Consider the following 27,144-nt stretch of genomic DNA (forward strand, 5'->3'; position numbering starts at 1 on the left):
AATAGAAATGTGAAATCTGCACCAAATAAAAGGAAAATTCTCCCAGTTTCATACCTATTCAGTGCAGTTCAATGTGGGCTCCATTTGTTGCCCTACACACATCCAAATGATAGTAAAGTTATCTGTAGCAAACACGCATCATGTGGGTCTATCCGCCGGTTTGATAGCGTGCAACAGCTGAAATTTGTACCCCATAAAACAGAGACATTTCTTTAACACCTTATGAACTGTAGTCTTGCTTAGGTGTAATTGTCGAGCACACGCACGCACAGATTTTGTAGGGCTCCTTAGGTAGCTATCCCATATAGCCTCTACAGACTCGTCACTGACTGATGGCCTACCAGAACAGGGTTTCTCCACCAAACTGCCGGTTTCCTTCAACTGCTTATCCCACCGAGTAATATTATTCCTATGTGGTGGCGCTTCATTATAAACGCGCCAATATTCACGTTGCACTTTGGTCACGAATTAGAATTTAGCGAGCCACAGAACACACTGAACTTTCCTCTGTACCGTCCACATCTTGACTGGCATGGCTGTGGGCTGCTCCGCTGTATACACGGTGTTTTGTCATCATCTGCGCATGCGCACATGCTGCCACATCATCCTACAGAAACTGGGAGGGTTTTCCTTTTATTTGGTGCAGATTTCACATTTCTATCATCTTTTGTTGCTTTCTTATGACCGGTAAAAAGTGCACCATGACTTTATGGACACACTATATATTTTGAAAAGTTTATTGTTTATTAAGATTTCTGGTAACTAGTGATAAAAACCTAGATAATGGAATTGTAACCTAAAATATTCTGTTTTGTTATTTAGCAATCAACCTATAGAAACAGTAGAAGGCTGATTATGTTTCTTTGTCTAAATTGTTACTTGGGTATTTTAAAATTTATGCTAATTATTCTTATGTACATGCTGTTTCCACAAATATTTAGAATTGGATTGTAGTCTTATAGTTTTATTTATAATCAGTTTCTTATTTATTGAGCTCTGAAATCATACTATCAATATCATATATTCTTGTGCTTTACCTTTGTTTCAAACAAAAGGTTCAGGATCTACACATTAAACTTTCCTCTGAATCCAAAAGGGCAGATACATTAGCATTTGAAATGAAGCGGCTTGAAGAAAAACATGAAGCTTTACTTAAGGAAAAAGAGGTAAACATCAGTATAATTGATAAGTAATATGTCTGTCTGCTTTTAGATTTTAATACAATCTTTGCTGTTTCTAAGAATAAAAATGATATCAACTAGTTCTCTTTCTTCAAATTGAAATTGTTGGTTTTAAACTTCTTATAGTTTTGATAGTTCCTTCATAAGGGAAGATCAAGTGGCAGTTAAGGTCATGTTTTGGTCCACTGTTCTTCAACTCTGGACTGTCAAATTCTTGAGAAAGAGAGAACCATAGATGTGATTTTGAGCAGCTTTATTAAGATATAATTTACATACCATAAATTTTGCCCACTTAAAGTGTACAGTTCAGTGGTTTTTAGCATATTCACAGAGTTGTGCAACCATCACCACAATCAAGTTTTAGAATAATGGCATCACTCCAGAAAGAGCCCCAAGTCCATTAGTGGTTAGTCTGCATTCTGGTCCCTGTCCCCCCCCCCCCCCCCCCAAGCCTTTGCAACCAGTAATCTACTGCCTTCTCTGTAGGTTTGCCTGGTCTATCCAGAATGTATAATCTTATACTTGGTGGTTTTGTGACTGGATTCCTTAATTTAGCATAATACTTTCCAGGTTCATCCAGGTGGTAGTTTGTATCATCGCCTTGTTTTTACTGCTGAATAATACTCCATTGTATGGATATACCTCACATTATCTGTTCATCACTTTATGGACATTAGGGCTACTTTCATTTTTGATTATCATACAGATAATGTGGCCATGAACATTATATGTAAGTTTTTTATTTGATGTATGTTTTCATTATTTGAGTATATACCTAGGAATGGTATTGCTTGGTCATATGATAACTAAGTTTAACCTTTTTAAAGAACTATTAGACTGTTTTCTATACTGGATGAACCATTTTTTACTCTCACCAACAATTTTTGAAGGTTCTAATTTCTATACATTCTTGCCAGTATTTACTACTTTTTAATTTTAACTATCATCATGTGTATGAAGTGGTATATCAGTATGGCTTTGCTTTATATTTTCCTAATAACTAGTGATATTGTGCATCTTTTCATGTACTTATTGGCCATTTGTATATTGTCTTTGAAGAGATATCTCTTCAAATTTTTGCTCATGTTTTATTTAGGTTATTTGCTTTGTTGTTGATTTTTAAAGGTTTTTTTTTTTTGTATTCTGGATACATGTGCCTTGTCAGATATATGATTTGCAAATATTTTTCTCCTGTTCTCTGGGTTGTCTTCTTTCTTTCTTTCTTTTTTTTTTTTTTTTTTTTTTTTTTTTGTATTTTTCTAAAGTTAAAAGCAGGGAGGCAGTCAGACAGACTCCTGCATATATGCCCAACTGGGATCCACCCAGCATGCCCACCAGGGTGTGATGCTCTGCCCATCTGGGCCATTGTTCCACTGGAGCCAGAGCCATTCTAGCGCTGAGGCGGAGGCCATGGAGTCATCCTCAGCACCCAGGCCAACTTTACTCCAATGGAGCCTTGGCTGCAGGAGGGGAAAAGAGAGACTGAGAGGAAGGAAAGGGGGAGGGGTGGAGAAGCAGAGGGGTGCTTCTCCTATGTGCTCTGGCCGGGAATCAAACCCAGGACTTCCACACGCCAGACCAACGTTCTACCACTGAGCCAACCAGCCAAGGCCGGTTGTTTTCTTTCTTGATGGCATTGTTTACATAATAATTTTCATTTGATGAAGTAACAATTGTCTGTTTTTTTCTTCTCTTGTTTTTGTTTTTTGTTGGGTTTTTTTTGGTAGTGTTTGTAAGAAACCATTGAGTGACTTAGGAATATCAAGATTTACTTCTGTGTTTTCTTTCAGGAGTTTTATAGTGTTATATTTAGTCTGTGATCGATTTTGAATTAATTTTCGTACATGGTGTAAGATAGGGGTTTAATTTCATTGATGTGTAGATACTCAGTTGTTCCAGCACTGTTTGTTGACAGGACTGCTCTTGCCTCCATAAAATTGTCTTGGTACCCATGTTAAAAATCAACCAACTATGAGACTGTAATGACGGATACATTATACATTTGTCAAAATTCATAAAAGTAAAGCAGAGTGAACCCTAATCTAAATCATGACCGTTAGTTAATAATAGTGTATCAATATTGGTTTATCAGTTTTTATAAGTAACTATATAAGATGCTAATAATAAGGAAAACTAGGCATAGGGGGAAGATGAGAGAGTATGTGGGAACTATGTACTATCTGCTCAATTTTTCTGCAAACCGAAAACTGCAAAAAACAGTCTATTAATTGTTTATAAAAAGTAGGATAAAAAAGGAATTTGACCATAAAAGTAAGAATTTAGTCTGACCAGGCAGTGACTCAATGGATAGAGTGTTGGCCCAGGATGCTGAGGACCCAGGTTTGAAACCCCAAGATTGCTGGCTTGAGTGCGGGCTCATCCATCTTGAGCACAGACTCACCAACTTGAATGCAGGGTCACTGGCTTGAGTGTGGGATCAGAGACATGACCCCATGGTCGCTGGCTTGAGCCCACGGGTCACTGGCTTGAAGTGCAAAGTCAGTGGCTTGAGCCCAAAGGTCGCGCTGGCTTGAGCAAGGGGTCACTGGCTCAGCTGGAGCCCCGCCTTTGTCAAGGCACATATGAGAAAGCTGTCAATGAACAACTAAAGTGCTGCAACTAGGAGTTGATGTTTCTCATCTCTCTCTCTGTCTCTCTCTCTCACTTAAAATAGAAAAAATAAGAATTTATTTCTGGGCTTTCAGGCTTTCAGTTCTTTGTCATTGATTGTATGTCTAGCTTTATGCTAGTATTATACTGTCATGAAGTACTCTAGCTTTATACCAAGTTTTGAAGTTGAGAAATATGAGTTCTCAACTTTAATCTTCTTTTTAAAGATGGGATTGCCAGAATCTGTAGATCAATTTGGAAACAATGCCACTTTAATAGTATTAAGTTTTTGATCCTTGAATGTGGAATAACATTCTGTTTATTTGGTTTTTAACTTCTTTCAACAATTTTTTGTAGTTTTCATTGTTACAAGATTTATAGTAGCTTTTTTTTTTAAGACTTTATTGATTTTACAGAGAGAAGAGAGACAGAGGTGGGGGGAGTAAGAATTATCAACTCATAGTTGTTTCACTTTAGTTGTTCATTGATTGTTTGTCATATGTTCCTTAACCAGGTAAGCCCAGGGTTGCGAACTGGTGACCTCAGCATTTCAGATCGACGCTTTATCCACTGCACCACCACAGGCGGGCCAAGATTTTTACTTTTAAAATCTTTATTTCTGAGTGTTTTATTTTATTGTTGTTGATATTATAAATGAAATTTCTCAATTGAAAAAAATTTTAATGCTAATTGTATTTTAATGCTAATGTATAAAAATACAATTTATTATTATACATTGATCTTGTATCTTGCAACTTGTTAAATTTATGTAGTATTTCTAATAGTTTTTAGTGGGTTCTAAAGGATTTTCTATATATAAGATTAGGACGCCTGCAAAGAGAAATAGTTTTGTTTCTTCCTTTGCAATCTGAATGCCTTCTTTTCCTTTTTCTTCTGAAATTGTCCCAGCTAGAACCTCCAGTACTATGCTGAATAGTGGTGGCAAGAGTGGCTGTTATACTTTTGGTTCAGGTATTAGGGAGAAAGTATTCATTCTTTTACCATTATATATATTTTTAGTCATGAGGTTTTTTTTTGTTTTGTTTGCTTTTTTTTTGTAGATGTCTTTTATGAAGAAGTTGAAGAAATTTCTTTTATTCTTAGTTTGTTGCACGTTCTTATTATAAAAGGGTGTTAGATTTTTGTCATGTGTTTTTTGGGTCATTGAGATAATATGTGGCTTTTATCTTTTATTGTTTTAATGTGGTTACTTATTAGTGTAGTTAATAATTATATTGACTTTTAGATATTAAACTGTAAATTCATACTTCTAAGATGCTACTTATCACTTATTTTGGTAGAATTTCACACCAGTGATAAATAACAAATCACCAGCATCTTTTACACACAAGACTATATTCTGTGTAGGTGACAGACCTTATACTATTTGTTAGACAAAACACCTTTGCAAGGGTTTATATATGTCCGTATTCCCATTTTGATGATATGGGTACTTAAAGCTAAAGAGTCACATAACTTGCCCTAGATAGCATAGCTAAGAAGGAGTGAGACTGGAATTTAAGCCCTCATCCATTTGCTTCTGAAGTTCATGGTTGTTTTTTGTTTGTTTTTATTACTCTGTAGTTGTATATTTGTACTCTTGCATAATTATATGTATTTGGTTTAAGGACAAACGATCTAATGGGGAAATCACAAGCTTTGTGTTATACAAAGACTATATTATATGTGATTTATAGGAAAGAAAATTATCCCTTAGCACTAAAACTAAAATGTCTTTTTTTTTTTTTTGTATTTTTCTGAAGTGAGAAGCAGGGAGGCAGAGAGAAAGACTCCCACATGCACTTGACTGGGATCCACCCAGCATGACCACTAGGGAGTGGTGCTCTGCCCATCTGGGGCATTGCTCCATTGCAACCGGAGCCATTCTAGTGCCTGAGGTGGAGGCCATGGAGCCGTCCAGCGCCTGGGCCAACTTTGTTTCAATGGAGCCTTGGCTTCGGGAGGGGAAGAGAGAGACAGAGAGGAAGGAGATGGGGAAGGATGGAGAAGCAGATGAGTGCTTCTCCTGTGTGCCCTGGCTGGGAATTGAACCTGGGACTTCCACAGGCCGGGCTAATGCTCTTCCACTGAGCCAACCGGCCAGGGCCTATAAAATGTTGCCATTTTTAATTAAATAATTATCAAATTAACTTATTAAGATAAATTATTATAAGCATCAAGTACCCTGCCTTTGGGCAGAACTAAAAATTTTGCTCATATACACAATTATTTTTAGAGACTAATAGAACAGCGTGATACTCTGAAAGAAACAAATGAAGAACTTCGATGTTCACAAGTACAGCAAGATCACCTACACCAAACAGGTAAATTTTGTTGGATTTAGTAAAGTTTTTTTAATGGTAGAGATATGAACTGTTAATCTGTTTTGCTGTTGTCATTTAGATGCATCTGCTGCAAAAAGTTATGAGAATCTTGCTGCTGAGATTATGCCAGTAGAATACAGGTAAATTTCCTTTTATTAATTGGTAATTCACAATCAATATTAGAAATGTGACTTTTTTTGGTAAATTTCTTAGCCTTTAGAACATTCCATTTTTTGAGTCATAGTGCCTAAATTACTTTATTTCATCTGCTTAAACTTTCTAAGTCAGATTGTTATTGCTACCATAGCAGTTTAAAAATTTTTATCAGAAGTAAAATTTTACAAACTAGCTGAATGACATGTGCTAGTATTGATTATATGACCTTTATAGTGTTGAAATTTTCTTCCTGTCCTTAAACTCTATGTGTGAAAAATCATTTTAGTGCATGGCATTCAAATCTACATGGTGAAAAGTAAAGGAGAGGAACTGTCAGTAATAGCAGGAGGATTAAGCAGAAGTTAAATAAAATACAAGTTTTAGAGGTTCCTCTTGACCCATTGTACTGCTATGTTGACTTCTAGACATGTGACTAATCTGGTATTTTTATGGTTTTCTTTTCCCTGTCCTGTGGTGACAGCTTTTTTTGTTCCGTATTTCAAACTCTACATTTGATTTAAATGGCTTTATAGAGATATATTTTACCTATTTAAAAATGTAGATGTTGGTAGTTTTTAGTATAGTCACAAGTTGTGCAACCATCATTGCTATCAAATTTTAGAATGTATTTGTTCTCTCCCCAAAGACACCCTGTTCATATTAGTAGTTATCCCTCATTCCTGCCTCTCCTCTAAGTCTATCCCCAGGCATCCAGTTATCTAATCTTGGTATCAGTTTGCCTGTTACGGACATTATATATACATTCATATATGTGGCTTTTTGTGACTCAGCATTATGTTTACAAAGTAGTAATTTTGCAGTTTGTCAGTTTCTGTTAAGATAGAACTCCTTGCATGCTGGACTAGAAACTAATTGTACTCTTTAGTTATTATACCTAGTGATATTAATAATATTTTTAAAATGGCCATACAAACCCATTTTTTAAAGTTATAGTGCTAGTATTCAGAAGATTAACAATCAAGATTGATAGTAGTTGCTTTTGGGGAATGGCATTTAGGAGGGCAGCAAGTAGGCGAGCATTACTTTTTTATTTAATAACATTTCTGTCATTTGCATTTTTAAAAACATGTATGTAAACCTTTAATCTTTTTCTAAAAACAAAAAATATCTGGATAGGGAAACATGACTGCTATTATAATAAAAGTATATTTAAAAATTGTAGGCAAGCTATAGTGTCTTAACTGCTGCTTTTCCTTCAGGTGTTTTAAAGATATGTTCTGTATTTGCTTTAGTGAATAGTTTTCAAATTATCAAATTAAAAGAATTCATGTTATCTCATGAATTTGCAAAATAAAACATTTAATGTTATATAACATAACCTTATACCTTTACATTAAAAAACTTGTTTTTTGAGACATAGTCTTACAATGTACATAGGTTTTTCTTAAAAACCTTCAGAAGCTTAGGTAACATTTTTAAATGAAAGCTATTAAGTGGATGGGAATTTCCCTTTTTAGAAAATTAAGAGTGTAAAAATTGACATTAAAAAATTTCAAAAGAAAATTTACTTTTCATTGTTAGGGAGGTGTTTATTCGATTGCAGCATGAAAATAAGATGCTTCGCCTACAGCAGGAAGGTACTGAGAACCAACGTATTGAAGAGCTTCAGGAGAAACTGGAACAGAAACATCGTAAGATGAATGAATTGGAAACTGAGCAAAGGTGACACCCTCCTTTATAATGAACAAATCATTGTGATTTAATTACCTAAGCACAAAATCTTAATTCACTGAAGTGGAAAATATCATTGTAGTTTAAAATAATTAGGATTTTAAGAAGAAGATTAATTTTTTTTTATTATTGTTTTTAGTCTCTCACTACACATTACTTTTAGCAGATTCTATTTTCCAGATTGCTTATTCTTGAATTTTATTGGATTGTTTTCACAATTGACAGAAAACTTAATGAATTATTAAATGATAACCTGGCTTTCTACTGCAGTCTGCTGCATAGATGGGACAAAGATTATGGAGTCAAATTTGAATCCCACTTCTTATACTTGTTATCTACTTGGTTGTGAGCAAATTACTTAAATTCCCACTTAGTGTCCTCAGCTATAAATTTGAGGTGATACCTATTTGCAGATTATGAAGATTACAGATAATATGTTTAAAGCAAATGATGTACTTATATGATACCAATGAGAAGTGTTTAAAAATTATAATATTAAAAATATATAGCATTTATATAGTGGTTATTACATGTCAAGCACTTTTCTAAGCACATTTTGGTATTAACTCAGTAAATCCTCAGAGCTCTATGAAGTAATAAGTATTATTATCACCTTTTTATGGATAAGGAAGCTGAGGTACAGGGAGGTTGAGTAACTTGCCCAGAGATACACAGCTAATAAATTCTGGATCCTACATTTGACCTTGTGTCAATCTGATACCTGAGTCTCTGCTCTTAACCACTGTGCTGATGACCTTCCCCTTATGAGTAGCATTCTTGGAGTAAACGTATTTAGATTTATTTGACCAACCTTTATTGGATTTTAGAGACAACCAAGAATCTAAGAGACACACTAATCTCTTCTCTTATACTAATATGTATGCATTATATCAGCTGTGGTTAAACAAAGAATAACATTTTAGCTCTCTGTAGAGACCATTAAATATTACTATCTAATACAGTTTACTATCAATTGATACTAGAGATACTAGGTTTCAGTTTTTAGAGTTAATATAGGAAGATAGGCATATCAATAGATAATTATTATGGATAGCTACGTGGTGTGTTTGTGTGTGTGTGTGTGTGTGTGTGTGTGTGTGTGTGTGTGTATGAAGAATATATGAAGACAGAAAGTCAGACAGATACTCTCTTCCTGGTAACTTCCAACTAAGCTAACTCTTAAACAGGATTTTAAGGAATGAGGTTAGGGCAAGATTAAAAATCTACTTGTTTTAGAATATTGGTCCACTACACCAAGGTTGCAGGTTCAATCCCTGGCCAGGACACATACAAACAATAGCCAATGAATGCATAAATAAAGTGGAATAACAAATTGATGCTTCTCTCTGTCTCTTTCTCTCTCTCAAATTAATTTAAAAACAACAACAACAAAAAAAAAAACAAAAACGACATTAGTTGCTAGTGCCAATCTCTTTAAATAACAAGTCATGAAGAAATGGTTGGAAAATGGTGACCTTCGTCTTCTAATACAGTGTGAAATCTGAACTAAGAAAAGGAAACCTCATTTCCATTCATTAAAAATACAGCTGTAGGAAAATTGAGCTAGTTTTCTTATTTTTATTCCAGGTAGTACAGTATAGAAATGTTGTATTTTCACCACTGACACATAAAGTACTTTAAAATTTTAAATGTGGCTATATATGGTTTCAGGATAAAAATGTCTTTTATTAAATATTTCCTTGAAAGTAGCCTCCTATATATGTATACTATATATTATACCTAGCCACAGATAATGGTTCAGCATCTGTTACTGCTTTTAAACACATACTTTATGAATTAAATTGCATAAATCACCTTTGTTGATCCTTAAAAATACTTTGACTTTCAATACAAATAAACACATATGATTTATCTTAAAATAGGCTGAGCAAAGAGCGCATCCGAGAATTGCAGCAGCAGATTGAGGACCTCCAGAAATCTTTACAGGAACAAGGCTCCAAGTCTGAAGGAGAAAGTGTAAGTAACTTAAACATTATAATACTTCTGCTCTGTGGACTCTGTAATAGGGCCTAATACCCAAATTAATCTTGTACTTGAAAGTGTTACTATTACCGTTGATGAGTCCCTTATATACCGTATATATCTGCATAGCAGATGCAGTGATTTTTGCCAATTTGGAGCCTATAAATTGATCTTACGTATGTATTGGAAGATGATTTCTATCTGTCTTACTTCTACAACTATACTAAGTTAATGGTAATTCTTGATTGAGAGCTTGCTGTTATCGAGGCCTTCATAGTTCTGCTGGGAACCCTACAGGGCTGGCCTGAGAAAAACCATAGTGAGAGTAGGCATCAGTGAGAACTGAGGAAAACTGCTAGTAAGAAAACAAAGAACAAGAAGTGAAACCTCCAAAGGAAAGAAACCTTAATGCAGTCTTGAAGACATTGCCCCTTATTTCTTGTCTTCCTTCCATACTGACTCGTGACCTTGCCATTTCTCCCATCCAAGTACTAACCAGGCCCGACCCTGCTTAGCTTCCAAGATCAGACGAGATTGGGCGCGTACAGGGTGGTATGGCCGTAGACAACCTTGCCATTTCTAATGGATTTTGATGACATGTTTTGAGGGCAGAAATAAGTGGACTTAAAAGAGATTAAACAGCCTAAATATACTTAGCAGTGTTTCTATAGTTTGATCTCTATATATAGAGGGAAAAGAAGTAATAATTGAAGGAGGGATATATTTAACTAAAACAATAGCAAAAATATAGGGATAATATTGTGTTAGGTTGATATTGGTTAGATGGAATATTAGATGATTCTCCCTGTGTTGATGGGGGAGAAAACTAAGGAAAATAAGTAAAGAGATGAAAATGAAGATTGAAAGGGTTACATTTCCTTTCTGTCTTTTTTATGCTTTTATGATTTTTTTTCTTTTTTCCCTGGGGGCTTGGAAAATAGAAATCATCTCATGCATGGCGGCATCTCATATGTGCATATATACGGTATTGTAACCTCTCTAATACAAATATATTTTTAAGGAATATTAGGGAAAAAATTTTAAATGAGATCTTTTTGGAGGAGCACATTTTGGATCGCAATATTTTTAAAGATTTTAAATTTCTTTATCTTTTAAAATTTGCATTGGTGTCCAAATTCTGTATTTTTTAAATCTGCAGCTGTTCATAGGTGATGCAGAACTATTACAATTTAAATTCCTTTTTTTGAAGAGGAAATTTTATGTTTTGAATTTTATTTGTTCTTTAAATCTAATTGCTTATGATGTTAATAAAGTATTTACATTTATTGTAAAGGTAATTTAGTTCTTTAAGGTCATTCTTAAAGGCCTAAAATTTTAAAAATTTATTTTAAATAATTATTTGGGCATTTAAGTGTTTGATACTCCTCCATATATCACATTGAGCTTGAGCTTACATTTTCTATTTTTGTTCAAGTTCAAATTTTATTTGTGTTATATTCAGAAATATGAAACATTTTTCTTTCTGCTGTTGTACTTTTAATTTTGTTCTTCTTTTCTTTCCTTTGAAATGAAAAAAAACCCCTAAAATTTTATGTTTAAAAATTTATTTTAGAAATACAAATTTTAAATCATTTATAAACAATACACCTTCCAAAGGAGGTAAAGAGATTTTGATGTCTGGAAAATTTATCTTTGCCACAATAGTTATCTTACAAAAGTTGTTTCTAATTTTTATAGTCCAGCAAACTAAAGCAGAAGTTGGAAGCTCATATGTAAGTAAAACTGATATTTTATTTCAAATATGAGGGGAAGGTATTAGGAGGATATAACAGTTAATATCTTTTTCTGGTTTTGTTTAAAAAAGCAAATACTCAGATGCCAATTGAATGCTCACCACTGTCACCAAAAAGCGAAAGAAAAACATGCTAAAAGGTTCAGCCTGCCTGCCAGTGATTCCAAACTTTTGCATTTTTCAATTACTAATGTCATTTAAAGAGTTTACAAAGCTGGCAGCTGTCACAAGTAGATTATTTGGAAATGTGGGATGTTTTTCCTATTAAATACTTCTTTTAACTTTCTTAGGAAGCAAAGGTGGTAGGGGAAAATTTTTCACATTTTTGGCACCTATCATGTGCCAACCAGTGTACATCCTCAGAACAACTCCTGTCATATTTGGCAAGTATTAGTCCCATTTCTCAGATGAGGAAAATAAGGGTCAGAGAGTGACTAGCCTTCAGTCCATAAGTGGCAGAACCAATTATCAGTCTGTTTGGCTCCAGAGCTCCTTGTTCTTCTTTCTGCTGCTTAGGGAAAAACTAACAGAGGTCCATGAAGAATTACAGAAGAAACAAGAGCTCATTGAAGACCTTCAGCCAGATGTAAACCAGAATGGTAGGTATTGTGAACCAGGATCTAAGGACTTGCCCTTTTTAGTTGACAGATACAAGAAGTGTGTATAAGTCTTTGGACAAAGCATAGATAGATACATAATTATATGTAGGAGGAGTATCAAACATTTTGAAATGCAATAGAATACTATGAAAATATAAAAGAATGATTTTAAATCAGATTAAAATCAATATTGAACATTATATAAAAATCATGCTTTATTTTCTCTTATGATGGTTGTGTTTACATTGTAAGGTATATTTGCTTATTGAAATACTTGACAGAAAGGAGAGAAATAGCTAGATATTTTTCAAGAAAAAGTAATATGAAATGATTGAGGATGTATTGGTTGTAGTTCAAAAGTTTTAGATAAGAAATCACTACAAAGAAGAAGTAAAAGGTTTCTCTTTTAAGTTCTCTTATCAATCCTTGGTAAATAAATGCGATAAATATACTTTTATGTGTTAAGATAGAGTATTTTAAATAGGGAGTAATTGGTCATGTTTCATTTCATTTTCAATAATAGCACAAAAGATCAATGAACTTGAAGCTGCTCTTCAGAAGAAAGATGAAGATATGAAAGCAATGGAGGAACGATATAAAATGTACTTAGAGAAAGCAAGAAATGTGAGTGATTTATCTTACAGAGCTCAAGTCACTGTGACTCAGGTGCTAATTAGGCCTGCTCCCCCTGATTGTGCTGCTCTTCTTGTTTCTGTATCATTTTACTTCCCTTCCGACTCCCCCGCCTGCTGACCAGGCTCCGGTGTGTTTCCAGGTCAGTTCCCTCTGTTCTCCCCCCTCATTCATCAGCATCAGGTAAAACCAACTCATGGCTTAGAACAGTTTAAACATGGATTGTAGTGACCTCAATAGAGAAAATGATCATTATAATATGGCATCTTTAGTTGTTAAAATGGAGGCACATTTGCCTTTTGTGAAAATGTAGCTTTCCAAACTGAAATGAAGGCACATTTGCCATTTGTGAAAATTTAGCTTTTCACTTGTTTGAAATTAACTGTCAGACAGTTAAACACTGTTCTAATGTTCCCTACACTAATTGTCTTTTTTCTTTATTTTATACTTTTTTACTAAATATCTGTAAGCAGTGTTTTCATAAAATCTTTTATTTTCATGGTACCATAAATGTTTCTAATTAATTTAAGTATTTTCTCAGAAAATGTCAATGTGCTCTTTCAATTTACTGAATAAAAAAATTTTACAATGAAGCTTTAAAATACTGCTAATGTCTGCCCTTTTATGTTTTTTATATAATATTCATTAAGGCATAAATAGTACATGCTGCAACAGATAAACCCCAAGATCTTAAGGCTTAGCAGCAAGATAGACATTTACTTCTTGGTTCCATGAAATCCAGTCATTGGTAGGGGAGGCACTCTGCTCATGCAGTCATTCATAGTCCTAAGGTGACAGATTCTCTGCCTTTTTCAACACACAGTTACCAAGGTCACTGACATTGTCCAGCTAGTAGATGAGAGACAGAGCATAGAGTGTGTGGGAGGTATGTAATGGGCCAAGCCTGGGAACAGTCCGTGTTACCTCTCTCTTCTGTGGGCAAAACTCAGACACACAGCCACGCTCAACTTCTAGGGAGGCAGAGCTGGTAAACATCCAGGCAGTCTATGCCACAGTTCAGTCTCTCTCAGTTACAGAAGTATAAATGCCTTTAGTAAAAAATATAAAGTATAAAAAGGATCCCAGAGACAACTGAAACAAACTTTTGGTATATTTTCTTAAGCGTGTATTTTTTTAACGCATATTAACTCTATGCTTCTTGAGCATAATACATATACACGTATATAATTTTTAAAACTTAAAATAATTTTCTCATGTTGCATTAATGTAATTTAATATTTACGGAGGGCCTGTTACGCTAAGCCCTGATTATGCAGCACTAAATGAGACAGACATCATTCTTATTGAACAGACTTTGCAGAAGTCAGTGCATAGCTAGATCAGTAAAATGATGTATCTTAGTTACTTAGTCATCATACTATTGTTGGAAATATTTTGTTTTTATCCCTAGAATAAATATAGGCAACATACCATACTTCTCCATGTATAAGATACACCCTTTTTTGGAAAATTTGGGGTCTAAAAACTGGGTGTGTCTTATACAGTGGTTGAAGTTTTTTTTACTTGCATTTCCCACTTTCTCACACTTGTCTTTTTTTTTCAAATTTCAGGCCCCCAAATTAATTGTGTCTTATACATGGGAACGTCGTATATATGGGGAAATACGGTAGTTATATAGAAAGCTTTTGACTTATTTTGGTTTATTATCCTTTTTCCTAGGTTAATGGGTTTATTAACCTTGTTCCTATGTTAAGGGGTAAAATAGAATTATTGGGTCAAAGGATAACAGTATTTTAATAAACTGCTTTATATATATTTCTAAATGATGCTCTTAAATGATTATAACTAATTGGACAAAGCAGTTACAAAATCTATATTTTTGCCATCATCGAATATTATCATTTATAAAAGTTGCTTGTTTAGTAAATATTTCTTTTTTTTCCTCTTACATTATTTAGGGGAGAGGTTACAATAGTAACATATGTCTATTATATATAGAAAATTCAAGAAATGTAATAATATCACAACCATACTTTTTATCACTTAGAGGTAACAAATTATGATTTGTTCTTTGTAATTAAATCATGATTTAAACTCTTGAATGAATCTGTTTGGTGTAAACCCGATGAGAGCAGGCACCATGTCTCTCATAAGGTGCTCTATCACCATCTGTCTCAGTGCCTGCAACATCCAGCGCTTAGTAAATCATTTGAATGAACTACAGAAATTGTTAGGCATACATATTACTTTTCTCCTCTTTTTTCTATACCTCTATAACTATATGCAACATTTTTCTAACTCATTAAATAATTTTAAATCTTTTTTATGGGTCTGTAATTATTTTTGAAAACTTGTTTTTGCTTGTAATTTATTCCTGATGTTTCTAAGTTGATTTCCTATCATACTGCTGACTACATAGTTTAGCCAAGTTTTAGAACAACATTGTACTTAAACATCTGTATTTTAGTCAACTTTTAGTAATTTATATAAATGTGAATGGCACCCTAGTGTTTGCAGACAATATCAGCAATATCTATTCTATTGATTACTACATTTAATTAGATAATGATAGTAAAAAAGATTGTTGCTAAGATTTTTTTTGTATGTATTACTCTTTATACAAACGTTTTAAAAAAATGCTCGTCAGATAAATGTGGCAGGGATTATTTCAAGACCTCAGTGCTCTAAGTTTGATAGGCCTTTTAACTGTCCCTGATTACTGAGCCTTGGAGAAGGGAAATTTGATTATGGGATGGATATCTTTCCATTTTTGTAGTTAATTTTTATTCTGTTGCTCATCTATAGTGTAAGTTACTTTGTAAGTCAAGGTAAATGTGAGACAAACTGTAATTAGCTGATGGATCACTTTCTGGATAATTTTCCACTTAGGCTAAGTTATAGACTGTGTTCTTATATTTCAACATTTGATAAGATAAACATAATATTTTTTTCTTTAAACAGGTAATAAAAACTTTAGATCCCAAATTAAACCCAGCATCAGCTGAAATCATGCTACTTAGAAAGCAGTTGGCAGAGAAAGAGAGAAGAATTGAGATTCTGGAGGTAAAACTTCCATATTCACACTTCTCCTCTTAATTATTCAGTGTAATCCTGGTAATTAACTGCTGACATGTACTTGCCATTAATGATCAAGTTTCACAAGAAGGTAGCAATACTCAGTTTCATCACTGTGCCTGTTCATTGCAGAGCATCTCAGTGGCCCATAGGGTCAGTCTCTCTGCAGTTGATGGCACCCTGTTGCACTGTACTCACTCCTTCTGTAATAGCCAGTCATACAGATGCCTCTTAGTTTTTAATAGACTCCACTGTCATGCTCTTTTTGAAATTATGTAGATGATAGTTCATTCAGAAAAAAAAAATGAAAGAAACCAAGCTCACCATTTTTTAAAAAAAAAACAGAGACAGAGAGTCAGAGAGAGGGATAGACAGGGACAGACAGACAGGAATGAAGAGATGAGAAGCATCAGTCATTAGTTTTTTGTTGCGCGTTGCGACACCTTAGTTGTTCATTGATTGCTTTCTCATATGTGCGTTGACCACGGGTCTTCAGCAGACTGAGTAACTCCTTGCTCGAGCCAGCGACCTTGGGTCCAAGCTGGTGAGCTTTGCTCAAGCCAGATGAGTCCGCGCTCAAGCTGGCGACCTCGGGGTCTCGAACCTGGGTCCTCCACATCCCAGTTCGACGCTCTATCCACTGCGCCACCGCCTGGTCAGGCCAAGCTCACCTTTTAAATAGGCAACTGTACTCAGTTAACCAAATTTATCTTATCTCTTCTTCCTGTTCCTCACTGGAACTCAAACTAACTAACTAGGTGGAATTCCTGAGAGAAGGAAGTACTTCAGAATCAAAGTGAGCCCTTGGATAGAGTGGCAGTCTGTTATTGACCATTCAGGGCATGTTAACATAGCATGTTCTCATTGGTTAGCTGTGTCTTTAAGTCTGTTTTTGTGTCAATGATTATTTTTACAAACTGGGTAAAGTATAAGTAAGTCAGTATGGAATCGTATATTCTTAGATTTTATAATTGTCTATGTTCTAATTTCCTTTGCAAAGTTTTTTACAAAACTACTTCTTTTATTACTGTCATCAGGTTTGATGCTGTTCTTGAAGTCATATACTTCCTCATAATAATGTGGGTAATTGTAGAGCCCTCTTGAATTCTATACACTCACCTTGAAATTGTCATAATTGTCAGTTGGTTTTTATTTGAATCAATTATAGGTAGGAATGCTTTATTTCAAAATTTATTCACCACTTTTGTGGTGTTATTTCTGAGCCATTGAATATGGGCTGTGTTGAAAATATTTTGTTTAAAGATTTAAAGTTTAACATCCAGAATACACAACAGCCTTATATGCACCTTCTGTAAGTTCTTGTTCAGGCAATGTTGATCATTATAAAAAGCATTGGGTTAGGGCAGGTGCTGGGAACCTTTTTGGCTGAGAGCTCATGAACGCCACATATTTTAAAATGTAATCCATGAGAGCCATAAAATGACCCGTGTACATTAGGCATTATCCAATAAAAATTTGGTGTTGTCCTGGAGGACAGCTGTGATTTGCTCCAGCCACCCGCAACCATGAACATGAGCGGTAGGAAATGAATGGATTGTAATACATGAGAATGTTTTATATTTTTAACATTTTTAATTAAATATTTGTCTGCAAACCAGATGCAGCCATCAAAAGAGCCACATCTGGCTCATGAACCATAGGTTCCCAACCCCTGGGTTAGGGTATCTCTCTGAAGAAATGCTGTTTATTCTTGAGGATCCAACTCAAATGCCTCTTCCTATATAAAGCTTTTCCTGTATTCCTTAGGCAAAATAACCTCTCCATAGTGACTCCATGTACTTTAAACTCATGAATTCATCCCACAGTAACGTCATTTTTATGAACTGTGTCAGAGTGAATTGAGGCCAGAGGCTGTTTCTTGTATCTCTGTATTCCCACCATTAAATGTTACATAAATGAGAAGTCAGGGTTACAGCTTTACTGGTAACCTATCTTCATCTGGTCACCTTTCCTCTCTGGTCCTCAGTTTCCTCGTCTGTAAATATAATGAGACTTATACTAAATCTCTGAAATGTTAGTTGCTCTGATTATTCACTTCCCAGTTAAAGCCAATGAGAAGGGACACTACTGTTGGTGCTTGAAATGCAGCTCCCTAACATATGACAGAATGGTGCCTTTAACTCAAGGGATCCGAGGACAAACTTCAGTCAAGTCACAGCATATGGGGCTTTAATTTGTGTGTATTTATCTCTGCGCTGGAAAAAAGTTGAAAGGAGAGTAGTAATGTAAATAGCAGAGGTCATTCTGTCTGCTACCTTTCTTGGGGAATGTTGGCCTGAAGTAGGTGTGAGCCAGAAGAAAGGCTTCTTGCCTCCCTCGTTTCCTGTATGCTTTTTGTATGATCAGTGTCTTGCTGTGGGAACATTTCACGTGTTTTAAGATTATAATATTTTTTATAATTCAGCTACATCTGGCATTCATCAAAATTATAAAATTAGCTACATTAGAGTAATAAAGAAATGGATGAGGCCCTGGCCGGTTGGCTCAGCGGTAGAGCGTCGGCCTGGCGTGCGGGGGACCCGGGTTCGATTCCCGGCCAGGGCACATAGGAGAAGCGCCCATTTGCTTCTCCACCCCCACCCCCCTCCTTCCTCTCTGTCTCTCTCTTCCCCTCCCGCAGCAAAGGCTCCATTGGAGCAAAGATGGCCCGGGCGCTGGGGATGGCTCCTTGGCCTCTGCCCCAGGTGCTAGAGTGGCTCTGGTCGCGGCAGAGCACCGCCCCCTGGTGGGCAGAGCATCGCCCCTGGTGGGCGTGCCGGGTGGATCCCGGTCGGGCGCATGCGGGAGTCTGTCTGACTGTCTCTCCCTTGTTTCCAGCTTCAGAAAAATACAAAAACAAAAACAAAAACAAAACAAAACAAAAAAACAAAAAAAGAAATGGATGATAGTCTCTAGGGTAGCATGTAACTGTGGCCACAGGCAATCTAGTATACAGGTTATCAAGAATTGAGAGAAAACTTCATGCCCACATTTATAGGAATTATTTCTGAAGTATTCTTGATTACATCCTCTTTCTCCTTAGTTTTTACTCCTCAGTAGGTACAGCTCTGTTTTGTTACCTAAATCAGGTGTTACTTTTTTCTAGATATAGAGGACAGTAGCATAAGAATCACTAGTTTCTTGTTGTTGCTGTTTTTAAATACCTGTTCTACCAGTAAAATTCTGGAAATAAATTAGATAACTAGTCACAGTCTTACTCTTTACCAAAACTGTGCGCATAAATCTCTCTATGACTCAGTTTACATTTGGACAATTTTTTATATACTTCAAAATGCATTCATCAAGTTCTCTCAATAATGAATATATGAAGATGGTTCTATTTGTAGCAACTTGTTATTTTGGGGATTTTAATGGTCTTCATGTCTTTTTCCAGAGTGAATGTAAAGTAGCAAAATTCCGTGATTATGAAGAAAAACTCATCGTTTCTGCCTGGTATAATAAAGTGAGTTGAAATTCAGCCAATGATTGGATGTTTAGAACAGTATTTATCAAATATTTTGACCAAGAACCATTCATAGAAATATATTTTATGGTACAAATCAGTATATACACATGTTAGAGATATAAACAAAAGTTACCCCGTGTGCTTTGCACTCAAGTGTTTTCTGTCATAACTTTTATTTAATGTTGGTTATAATCCAAATTGTTAATATACTTTAATGTGTTTGGTTGATTTTTTGATGTTTTCAAAATCAGTAAGTTGATTTTGTGAGTCATCATCCTTTAATTAATGCACATGAAGCACACATCCAGCAATCCATAAATACTTTAAAAATTGCCTTATTTGAGCTAAAACATTTTATTTGTGTTCAATGGAAGATTTCTTTAGAAATATGAGTATCTGTGTTAAGCAAAATTAAGTGCTTCTAGTAATCAGCATTTATTTTAACATCCCCTAAAGCTTTTCAGTGTGTCCTTTAATGTGTTTGTTTTTTAATCCAGAGAATAATCTTCAGTAATTATCCTAACAAGGAGAAAAATAGTATAAAATAGATATATTTTACTTTTTATCCTTAGAATCTGTAGGATGTTCAAGAAAAATAGAATCTTATGATGCATATGATTCTTTTGGGTATTCTAATTGTTCTAATTAGCTAGATTAGATAATACTGCATCTACTCTTTACCTTAGGTGCTGCTTATTTAGTATGAGAGATGTCAGTTTATAGACATCCCATGTGTGAACCCTGTGCTTCGTCACGTAGAACTGGTTGTCTTTCCTTAGACAGGCTTTGTTTTGTGCCATTGTACTTTTTGTCTGGGTTCTTTTCTTTCCTTCCCATCTGTATTTGGAAAAATCTGCCTTAATTCGACAATCTGCTTCTCTCCTCCCCCCCCCTCTCTTTTCCTTCCTTCTTCCTCTCCCACAGCCAGTGAGTTGGAGCATTGGCCCAGGAGCTGAGGATAGCTCAGTTGGTCCAAGCATATCAGCCTCAGGCACCAAGGATAGCTCCATTGATTTAAGCACTGGCCCCAGACTAGAGTTGCTAGGTGGATCCCAGTCAGAACACATGTGAAAGTCTGTCTCTCTGTCTCCCCTCTTCTCACTTAAAAACAAAAAACAAACAAACAAATAAACTGGCTTAATTTAGCAAGACCTTGAAGGGAATTGCATGTGAAATGTTTCCAGAATCTTCCATCATAGGTTAATCATCCTAGTTAATATCAAAGACTGTGTGTGTATTGTTTTCTTTGTTCTCCTGTGGTCTTTTGATACATAAATCATTAAAGATATTAAAGCCAAATGATACATTATGTATTCATTTTTCAGCCTATATATTTTGAGCATCCACTTGATTCTATGTAGTGTACTAAGTCTGATGTTGCTAAATCAATCAAGTTGGGTTATGTGGTCTAGTGAGAGAGAAGTATAGATTTCCCTTACTAAGAAACCTCACAGCCACGACTACAGTAATTTGATCAGGTATTAGTCTGTAGACCATCGTAAATTTGAACTATACTCCGGTTCTCAAAGTTTAGTAAGCATCAGAAGACTTGTTAAAATACAAATGATTGAACTCACCTGCAGAACTTCTTATTCAGTAGGTTTGGGTAGAATTTACAGGTAGAATTTGCATTATTTTAACAAATTCCTGGAGGTGCTAACATTATCCAGGAATCACACTTTGGTAACTGGTGATGTAAGCTTTTTCTGTTGTGTAATGTCTGCTTATGGTGGGTGGAGTGATGGCCCAGACACAGAAATTTTCATTGGAACCACGTTTTTGTTGGAATTAAAGTTAATTCTAGAACTTATTATAAGCTACAGTTTTAAATAATTTTATATTTAGTGTATTAAAATAGAGAAACTGGGTTTTATGCCCTTTTTTTCTCCTAACTGCCTTACCATGTACAGATTAATTAGCTTTTGAACCCTTTTTCTTTAGAACAGCAGTTCTCAACCTGTGGGTCGCGACCCCGGCGGGGGTGGAACGACCAAAACACAGGGGTCGCCTAAAGCCATCGGAAAATCGAACGACCAAAACACAGGGGTCACCTAAAGCCATCGGAAAATACATATTTATTCTGATGGCTTTAGGCGACCCCAGTGTTTTTGTCGTTCGACACCCGCTAAGGTCGCGACCCACAGGTTGAGAACCGCTGCTTTAGAAAGTGAGGAAAATTTCAGCTTTGTAGAATTGTTTTGAAGATTAAATGACTTCATGCATGTGAAAAGCACTTTCAATTCTAAATAGTCATTTTGTTTATTTTTGTTCAGAGTCTAGCGTTCCAGAGACTGGGAATGGAGTCTCGCCTTGTGAGCAGCAGCGGTGCCTGCAGAGAGCCCGGGGCCTGTGCTCCTGCGCGCTCCTTCCTAGCCCAGCAGCGGCACATCACCAACGCCAGGAGGAGCCTCTCCGTCAAAGTTCCTGCTGCAACATCTGATTAAACTGCAAAAGAAAGCAAACAGAAGTGCCCTTAAAATATTTTGTATCTTTCCTAACTACCAAATTGAAAAAGAAGTTTGTGATGCTGGGTATCAGCCATTCAGAAGGCATGAAATTAATTTTGCTGGCTGACTTTGAAAACAGATATAGAATTAGCTATCTCTCTGAGGGAGCGCATTTGAATAATTAGATGTAATTAGGCATACATCTCAGACATTTGTATTTTGAGAGTATTATAATTTCAAATTGACTTTGTATATTTTAGTTTAATGTTTTCATTTGTGTCAGTAACTTGGTTAATTTGCAGTGTGTGATCAGTAATAAGTAATTAAAAATATATCTATATTCATTTTGTTTTAATTCATATAAAAGTCTTAACATAGGCACACATGGAGGACTATACAAGTTATACTTTTTGACTTGCTAGATAGAAGCAAGCCTCTAATTCTGTCATTGAGTGGATATAATTTCTCATGTAGTAAAGGTACATTTGGAAGTTTTGACTGTTGAAATAACTTGGCCAAAGTAAAGTGACTAATTGGAAATTTTGCTGATTCCGAAGAGGTAGTGTATTTATATAGCTTCTCTAAACAGGGCTTCTATATATACAGCATGGCTGAAATATGAAGGGTGTGGGGATAAACTGATTTTTATAGGAGGTGACTTTCTAATAGGAAAGAAGCTAAAAATATATACTTTGTGTGAAACATCTACATGTTCTTTAATTAATGAAGATTACAGTTATTTTACTTTTACACAAAATTATCAGGGTTTCTGCTAAAAGTGCAGTAATAATTTTGCTTCCTCACTGAGAAGAGATGGTGCAGTGAAGAAACGATTTGGAATCAATCTGAATTTGTTTACTAATTAAGTAATCTCTTGGGCTGTGTTTAAGGGTTTCAATTCATTTCTACCTAAAGCCCTTTACTTTCAAAGGTACTTTCTAATGTTTTCAGAGTTACACTTTGGAATTTTAATTTAGTTGAGTAAAATATATGCTGTTCAATATTGTAGCCACAAGCCACATATGGCAATTTGAATTAAATTAAAATTAACTTTCTTGGTTGCATCAGCCACAGTTCAAATGCTTGGTAGCCACAATGGCTATTGGCTACAGTATTGGACAGTGCAGCTATAAAATATTTCCGTTGTTGCAGAAATTACTACTGTTGAACAGTGCCATACTACATCTTTTTATATCATAACATTGAGATACTCCTTGATGTTAGACCACAAAAGTAAAAATACAAAAAATGTCAGGACTATTTCTGTATGAAAAGGAATTGAATTGTGGTATAACTAGCATCTTGCATCCCTTTAGAGTTGAATACCTTGTGTTGTGTCTTTAATAGTTAATCTTTCAAGAACTGTTCAATAGCTACACTTAGCAGCATATGTCTAGACCAGGCAGGGGTCAGCACACTTTCTGTAAAGCAGTGGTTCTCAACCTTTCTAATGCCGTGACCCCGCAATACAGTTCCTCATGTTGCGGTGACCCCAAACCAAAAAATAATTTTGGTGGCTACTTCATAACTGTAATTTTGCTACAGTTATGATTCGGAATGTAAATACCTGATACGCATTATGTATTTTCCGATGGCTTTAGGCGACCCCGCTGGGGTCGCGACCCACAGGTCGAGAACCGCTGCTGTAAAGGAACAGTTAGTGATTACTTTAGGCATTGTTGGCCACATGATTAGAAGCAGGTACTCAGTTCTGCTGTTAAGTTGAGAGCAGCAGCCATACACAATATGTAAACCAAATAGGTGTGGTTATATTTCAGTAAAACGTTGTTTAAGAAACTGGTGGTAGGTCAGATTTGGCCTGCAAGCTGTAGACCTCCTTGGGTCTAGAGTTTATTCTTAACTTTTTCTTGAAAATATGAATACTGTTTCCATTTACAGTGTTACTCTTAGCGTCTTGGTTTTCACATTCTCTACCAGTAATTATTTTTTCATTACTGAAAATGCAATAATTTCATACAGCATTTTGGTCTCTGAGTGAGATTAGGGTGCATCTGTTAGGATATTTTGTTTTATCACAGTTATTTCTGTTGACTACCTCTTAAATTTTGATGTCTTTTTTCAGTGTGAATATATTGTTTTGCGTTTTCATATATTCTTGTAGTCTCTGCTTGCCTGTGACTTTTAGTGAAATGAAATAAGCTTTTGAAAATAGTTTAGCATGCTTATTAAAATTTTCTAAATATTATGGCATTTTAGTATGTTCTGGTCAATGTAAGACATGAGCTTCTTTGGTATTCACTACTGCTTATAGTTGAGGTTTTTACAAGCTCTTCAAGCTGCCTTTTAATGGAATTTATTGTAAAACATCAATTTCAATAAATTAGTATTTTCACAGTTCAATTGCTTATAAATTTTTGATTATTATACTTGGAATTTCTAAGGAATTCAGGACCTAAAACTAGATTCTTTTTTTTAATAGAGAAGAAGCAAATTTTGTGATTTACTAATTTTCTAGTTGATAAGTAGAATTTAAATTGCTTGATATATAAGTATTTATACAAGACTAATGTAATTTAAAGTTCTGTATTATTGTGATTAATCATATGGAAATTCAGGAACTGATCAGAAGTGAGAGTCTTTTCCACATCTGGTTAATATAGTGAGATTGACACCCTGTGGGTGGTAAAACATAAATATTCCTCAAGAAATATACATGTTTGTATTATAAGTGATGCTTAAAGTGCATATACCAGGGAAGAGAAATTTAGCATTTATCTATGTGGTACAGAGTTGAATGTCTCAGTGACAACAAAGTAAAACCACAGAACAATTTGAAAATGATTTTTAATTTCAATCATTTGCTCTGAAATTAAAATTCCTTTCTCTTTTAAAAATAAAAAGTGTGTATACATGTGGCAATGATGTTTATCCTGAGATTAACTTAATGTATTGAGAAATATTTTAAGCTCACTATTTTTTCAGTGAATAAGGATGTTGAAGTAATGATTTAATATAGATTAAGAATGGGTGTCTTGTCTAGAAACATTAAACTGGGTATCCCTCATGAAGATGTCATCTTAGATAACTGGAGTCCTAATTTGAATGTTAGATAATGCACATACATCTACACCTGTTTCTGTGTAGTGGCACATCTGGCTCTGTGGGGTGGTTTTTAGGGCACAATACTACCGTGCTAGGTTCTCTCTATGTATATTTAACCAGAACATTCCTACGTAAAATGTGTGTATATGGTTGTACACGTACATTCTTATTGTGAACCTGTACAGTGCGAAGAAGTGGTTTGGAAATTTGTAAAGCACAACCACAAAAGAAAATGGTGTGCAGTTATTAAATGTGATGTAGCTTAATTGTAATGTTTATAAAAGGTTCTTTCTATTTTCTATGGCAAAGACTTTGAGACATGAAAAGTAGAAGCAATACTTGATTTATTTTTGTAAGTATTTAGGATATTTTAAATAAATGATTGTCCAATAACAGTATAATAGTTGTAAAGTGTTTTAAGTAAATAAATTTTCTGATTCTGTGTGAAGGATGTGGATTTTTAGTAGGTACAGTGCACATTTATTTGCTGCTTTAAATAAAGGACTTAAAATTATTATATTTAGATCAGTACAGAAAAAATAATTGCATTAATTTAATTTTTTAATTCTGTTTTGTGTTGTTTTTTTTGTGAATGAGAAGATGTGTAAAAAATTTTGGTTCGCCCTGTTAATATCTTCAGCATCACCACTGGAATCTAGACATTTTGCATTATTGTGGAATTCAGAACATTTCTGTTTTCTTTGGCAGAGACTGCTACTCATCTCTCAATTTCCATTCTCTCCTTTGTCCTTTAATGATAGAACCTGGTATTTTAGCTTATTTTACCTTACCTCTAGGGGGAAGTACTTCCTGGACTCCCTTGTAACTAGATGGGGTCTTTTCACTAAGTTCTGGCCAAAGAGGTGTGAATAATAGTGAGGTATGCTTATTAAAAGAATTGGCATCCCTGGCTGGTTGGCTCAGTGGTAGAGCGTCGGCCTGGCGTGCAGGAGTCCCGGGTTGATTTCCGGCCAGGGCACTCAGGAGAAGCACCCATCTGCTTCTCCACCCCTCCCCCTCTCCTTCCTCTCTGTCTCTCTCTTCCCCTCCCGCAGCCAAGGCTCCATTGGAGCAAAGATGGCCCGGGCGCTGGGGATGGCTCTGTGGCCTCTGCCTCAGGTGCTAGGATGGCTCTGGATGCAACAGAGCAATGCCCCAGATGGGCAGAGGATCGCCCCCTGGTGGGCATGCTGGATGGATCCCGGTCGGGCACATGCGGGAGTGTCTGACTGCTTCCCCATTTCCAACTTCAGGAAAATACAAAAAACAAGAAAGAAACAAACAAACAAAATTGGCATGCTTTCCCTAGCCCTTTCCCCTTCTGCATTGCCATGTGCCTGAAGGTAACTGTCAAGGACAGTGGACCAACAAGGAAGAACTTGCCTCCTTGAGATCATCACTTAGCCATATCAACTATAGACTTGAAGTCCAGATTTTTCTTTAATCAATTTTTTACAGCTACTTAATTTTGTGGTTTCTTCTGGCATCTTATTTTATAGCCCTGTCTATACAGGCTTGTAAAAATGTGAAATTTTTAGAAAAGTGCAGGTAGGTGCTGCATGTACTTGGATTATATTTTAGAAAGGTTTAATTCCGTTGCTATTGATGAATGCTCAATAAATATTTAATCTCATGAATAAAGTTAATTTGCCAGATATGCACAGGTGGAGTCCTGTCTTTAGGTTGATACTCATGATCCCAAAGATCGCGATTCTATAAATTTAACTTTCTGAACTGTATAGTACATGCTGGCCCAACATCACATAATTGTGTGAGTAGTTCATTAAGGATGACTCAAGGTTCTAGACATGCACTGACCAATATGGTGGGTTGCTAGCCAGATTAGATATTTATTTAGAATTTTTCCATCATTTTTTATTTTTCAATTATAGTTGACATACAATATATTAGTTTCAGATATACACCCAGTGATTAGATATTATATAACTTACTAAGTATTCATCCCAGTAAATCTCGTACCCACCTGGCACCATACATAGTTACTAGAATATTGGCTGTATTTCCCATGCTGTACTTTACATCTCCATTCTGTAAGTGCCAATTTGCATTTCTTAATCCTTTCACCCACCCCCCAAAGCCCCCTTCTATCTGCCAACAGTCAAAATGTTCTCTGTATCTGACTCTTTCTGTTCTGCTTCATCTATTTTTTTTTAGATACATTTGTTGATAGATGTGTATTT

General features: G+C 35.4%; 1 protein-coding gene across 1 annotated transcript in view; it reads left to right on the top strand.

The window, feature by feature from the left end:
* The window catches only part of HOOK1 (hook microtubule tethering protein 1), a 65,072-nt gene extending 39,681 nt beyond the window's left edge, over positions 1–25,391 (top strand). Inside the window, exons 12-22 of the mRNA XM_066376415.1 lie at positions 1,056–1,166; positions 6,028–6,115; positions 6,195–6,255; positions 7,814–7,954; positions 9,847–9,940; positions 11,645–11,679; positions 12,216–12,298; positions 12,822–12,922; positions 15,854–15,955; positions 19,362–19,430; positions 21,707–25,391. Coding sequence (XP_066232512.1) covers positions 1,056–1,166; positions 6,028–6,115; positions 6,195–6,255; positions 7,814–7,954; positions 9,847–9,940; positions 11,645–11,679; positions 12,216–12,298; positions 12,822–12,922; positions 15,854–15,955; positions 19,362–19,430; positions 21,707–21,877 — 1,056 coding nt within the window. The 3' untranslated portion in view covers positions 21,878–25,391. The remainder of the gene's footprint in view (positions 1–1,055; positions 1,167–6,027; positions 6,116–6,194; positions 6,256–7,813; positions 7,955–9,846; positions 9,941–11,644; positions 11,680–12,215; positions 12,299–12,821; positions 12,923–15,853; positions 15,956–19,361; positions 19,431–21,706) is intronic.
* The last annotated feature ends 1,753 nt before the right edge of the window (positions 25,392–27,144 follow it).

This window comes from Saccopteryx leptura, chromosome 3 (assembly GCF_036850995.1).
Source record: "Saccopteryx leptura isolate mSacLep1 chromosome 3, mSacLep1_pri_phased_curated, whole genome shotgun sequence".
In the NCBI taxonomy this organism is placed as follows: Eukaryota; Metazoa; Chordata; class Mammalia; order Chiroptera; family Emballonuridae; genus Saccopteryx; species Saccopteryx leptura.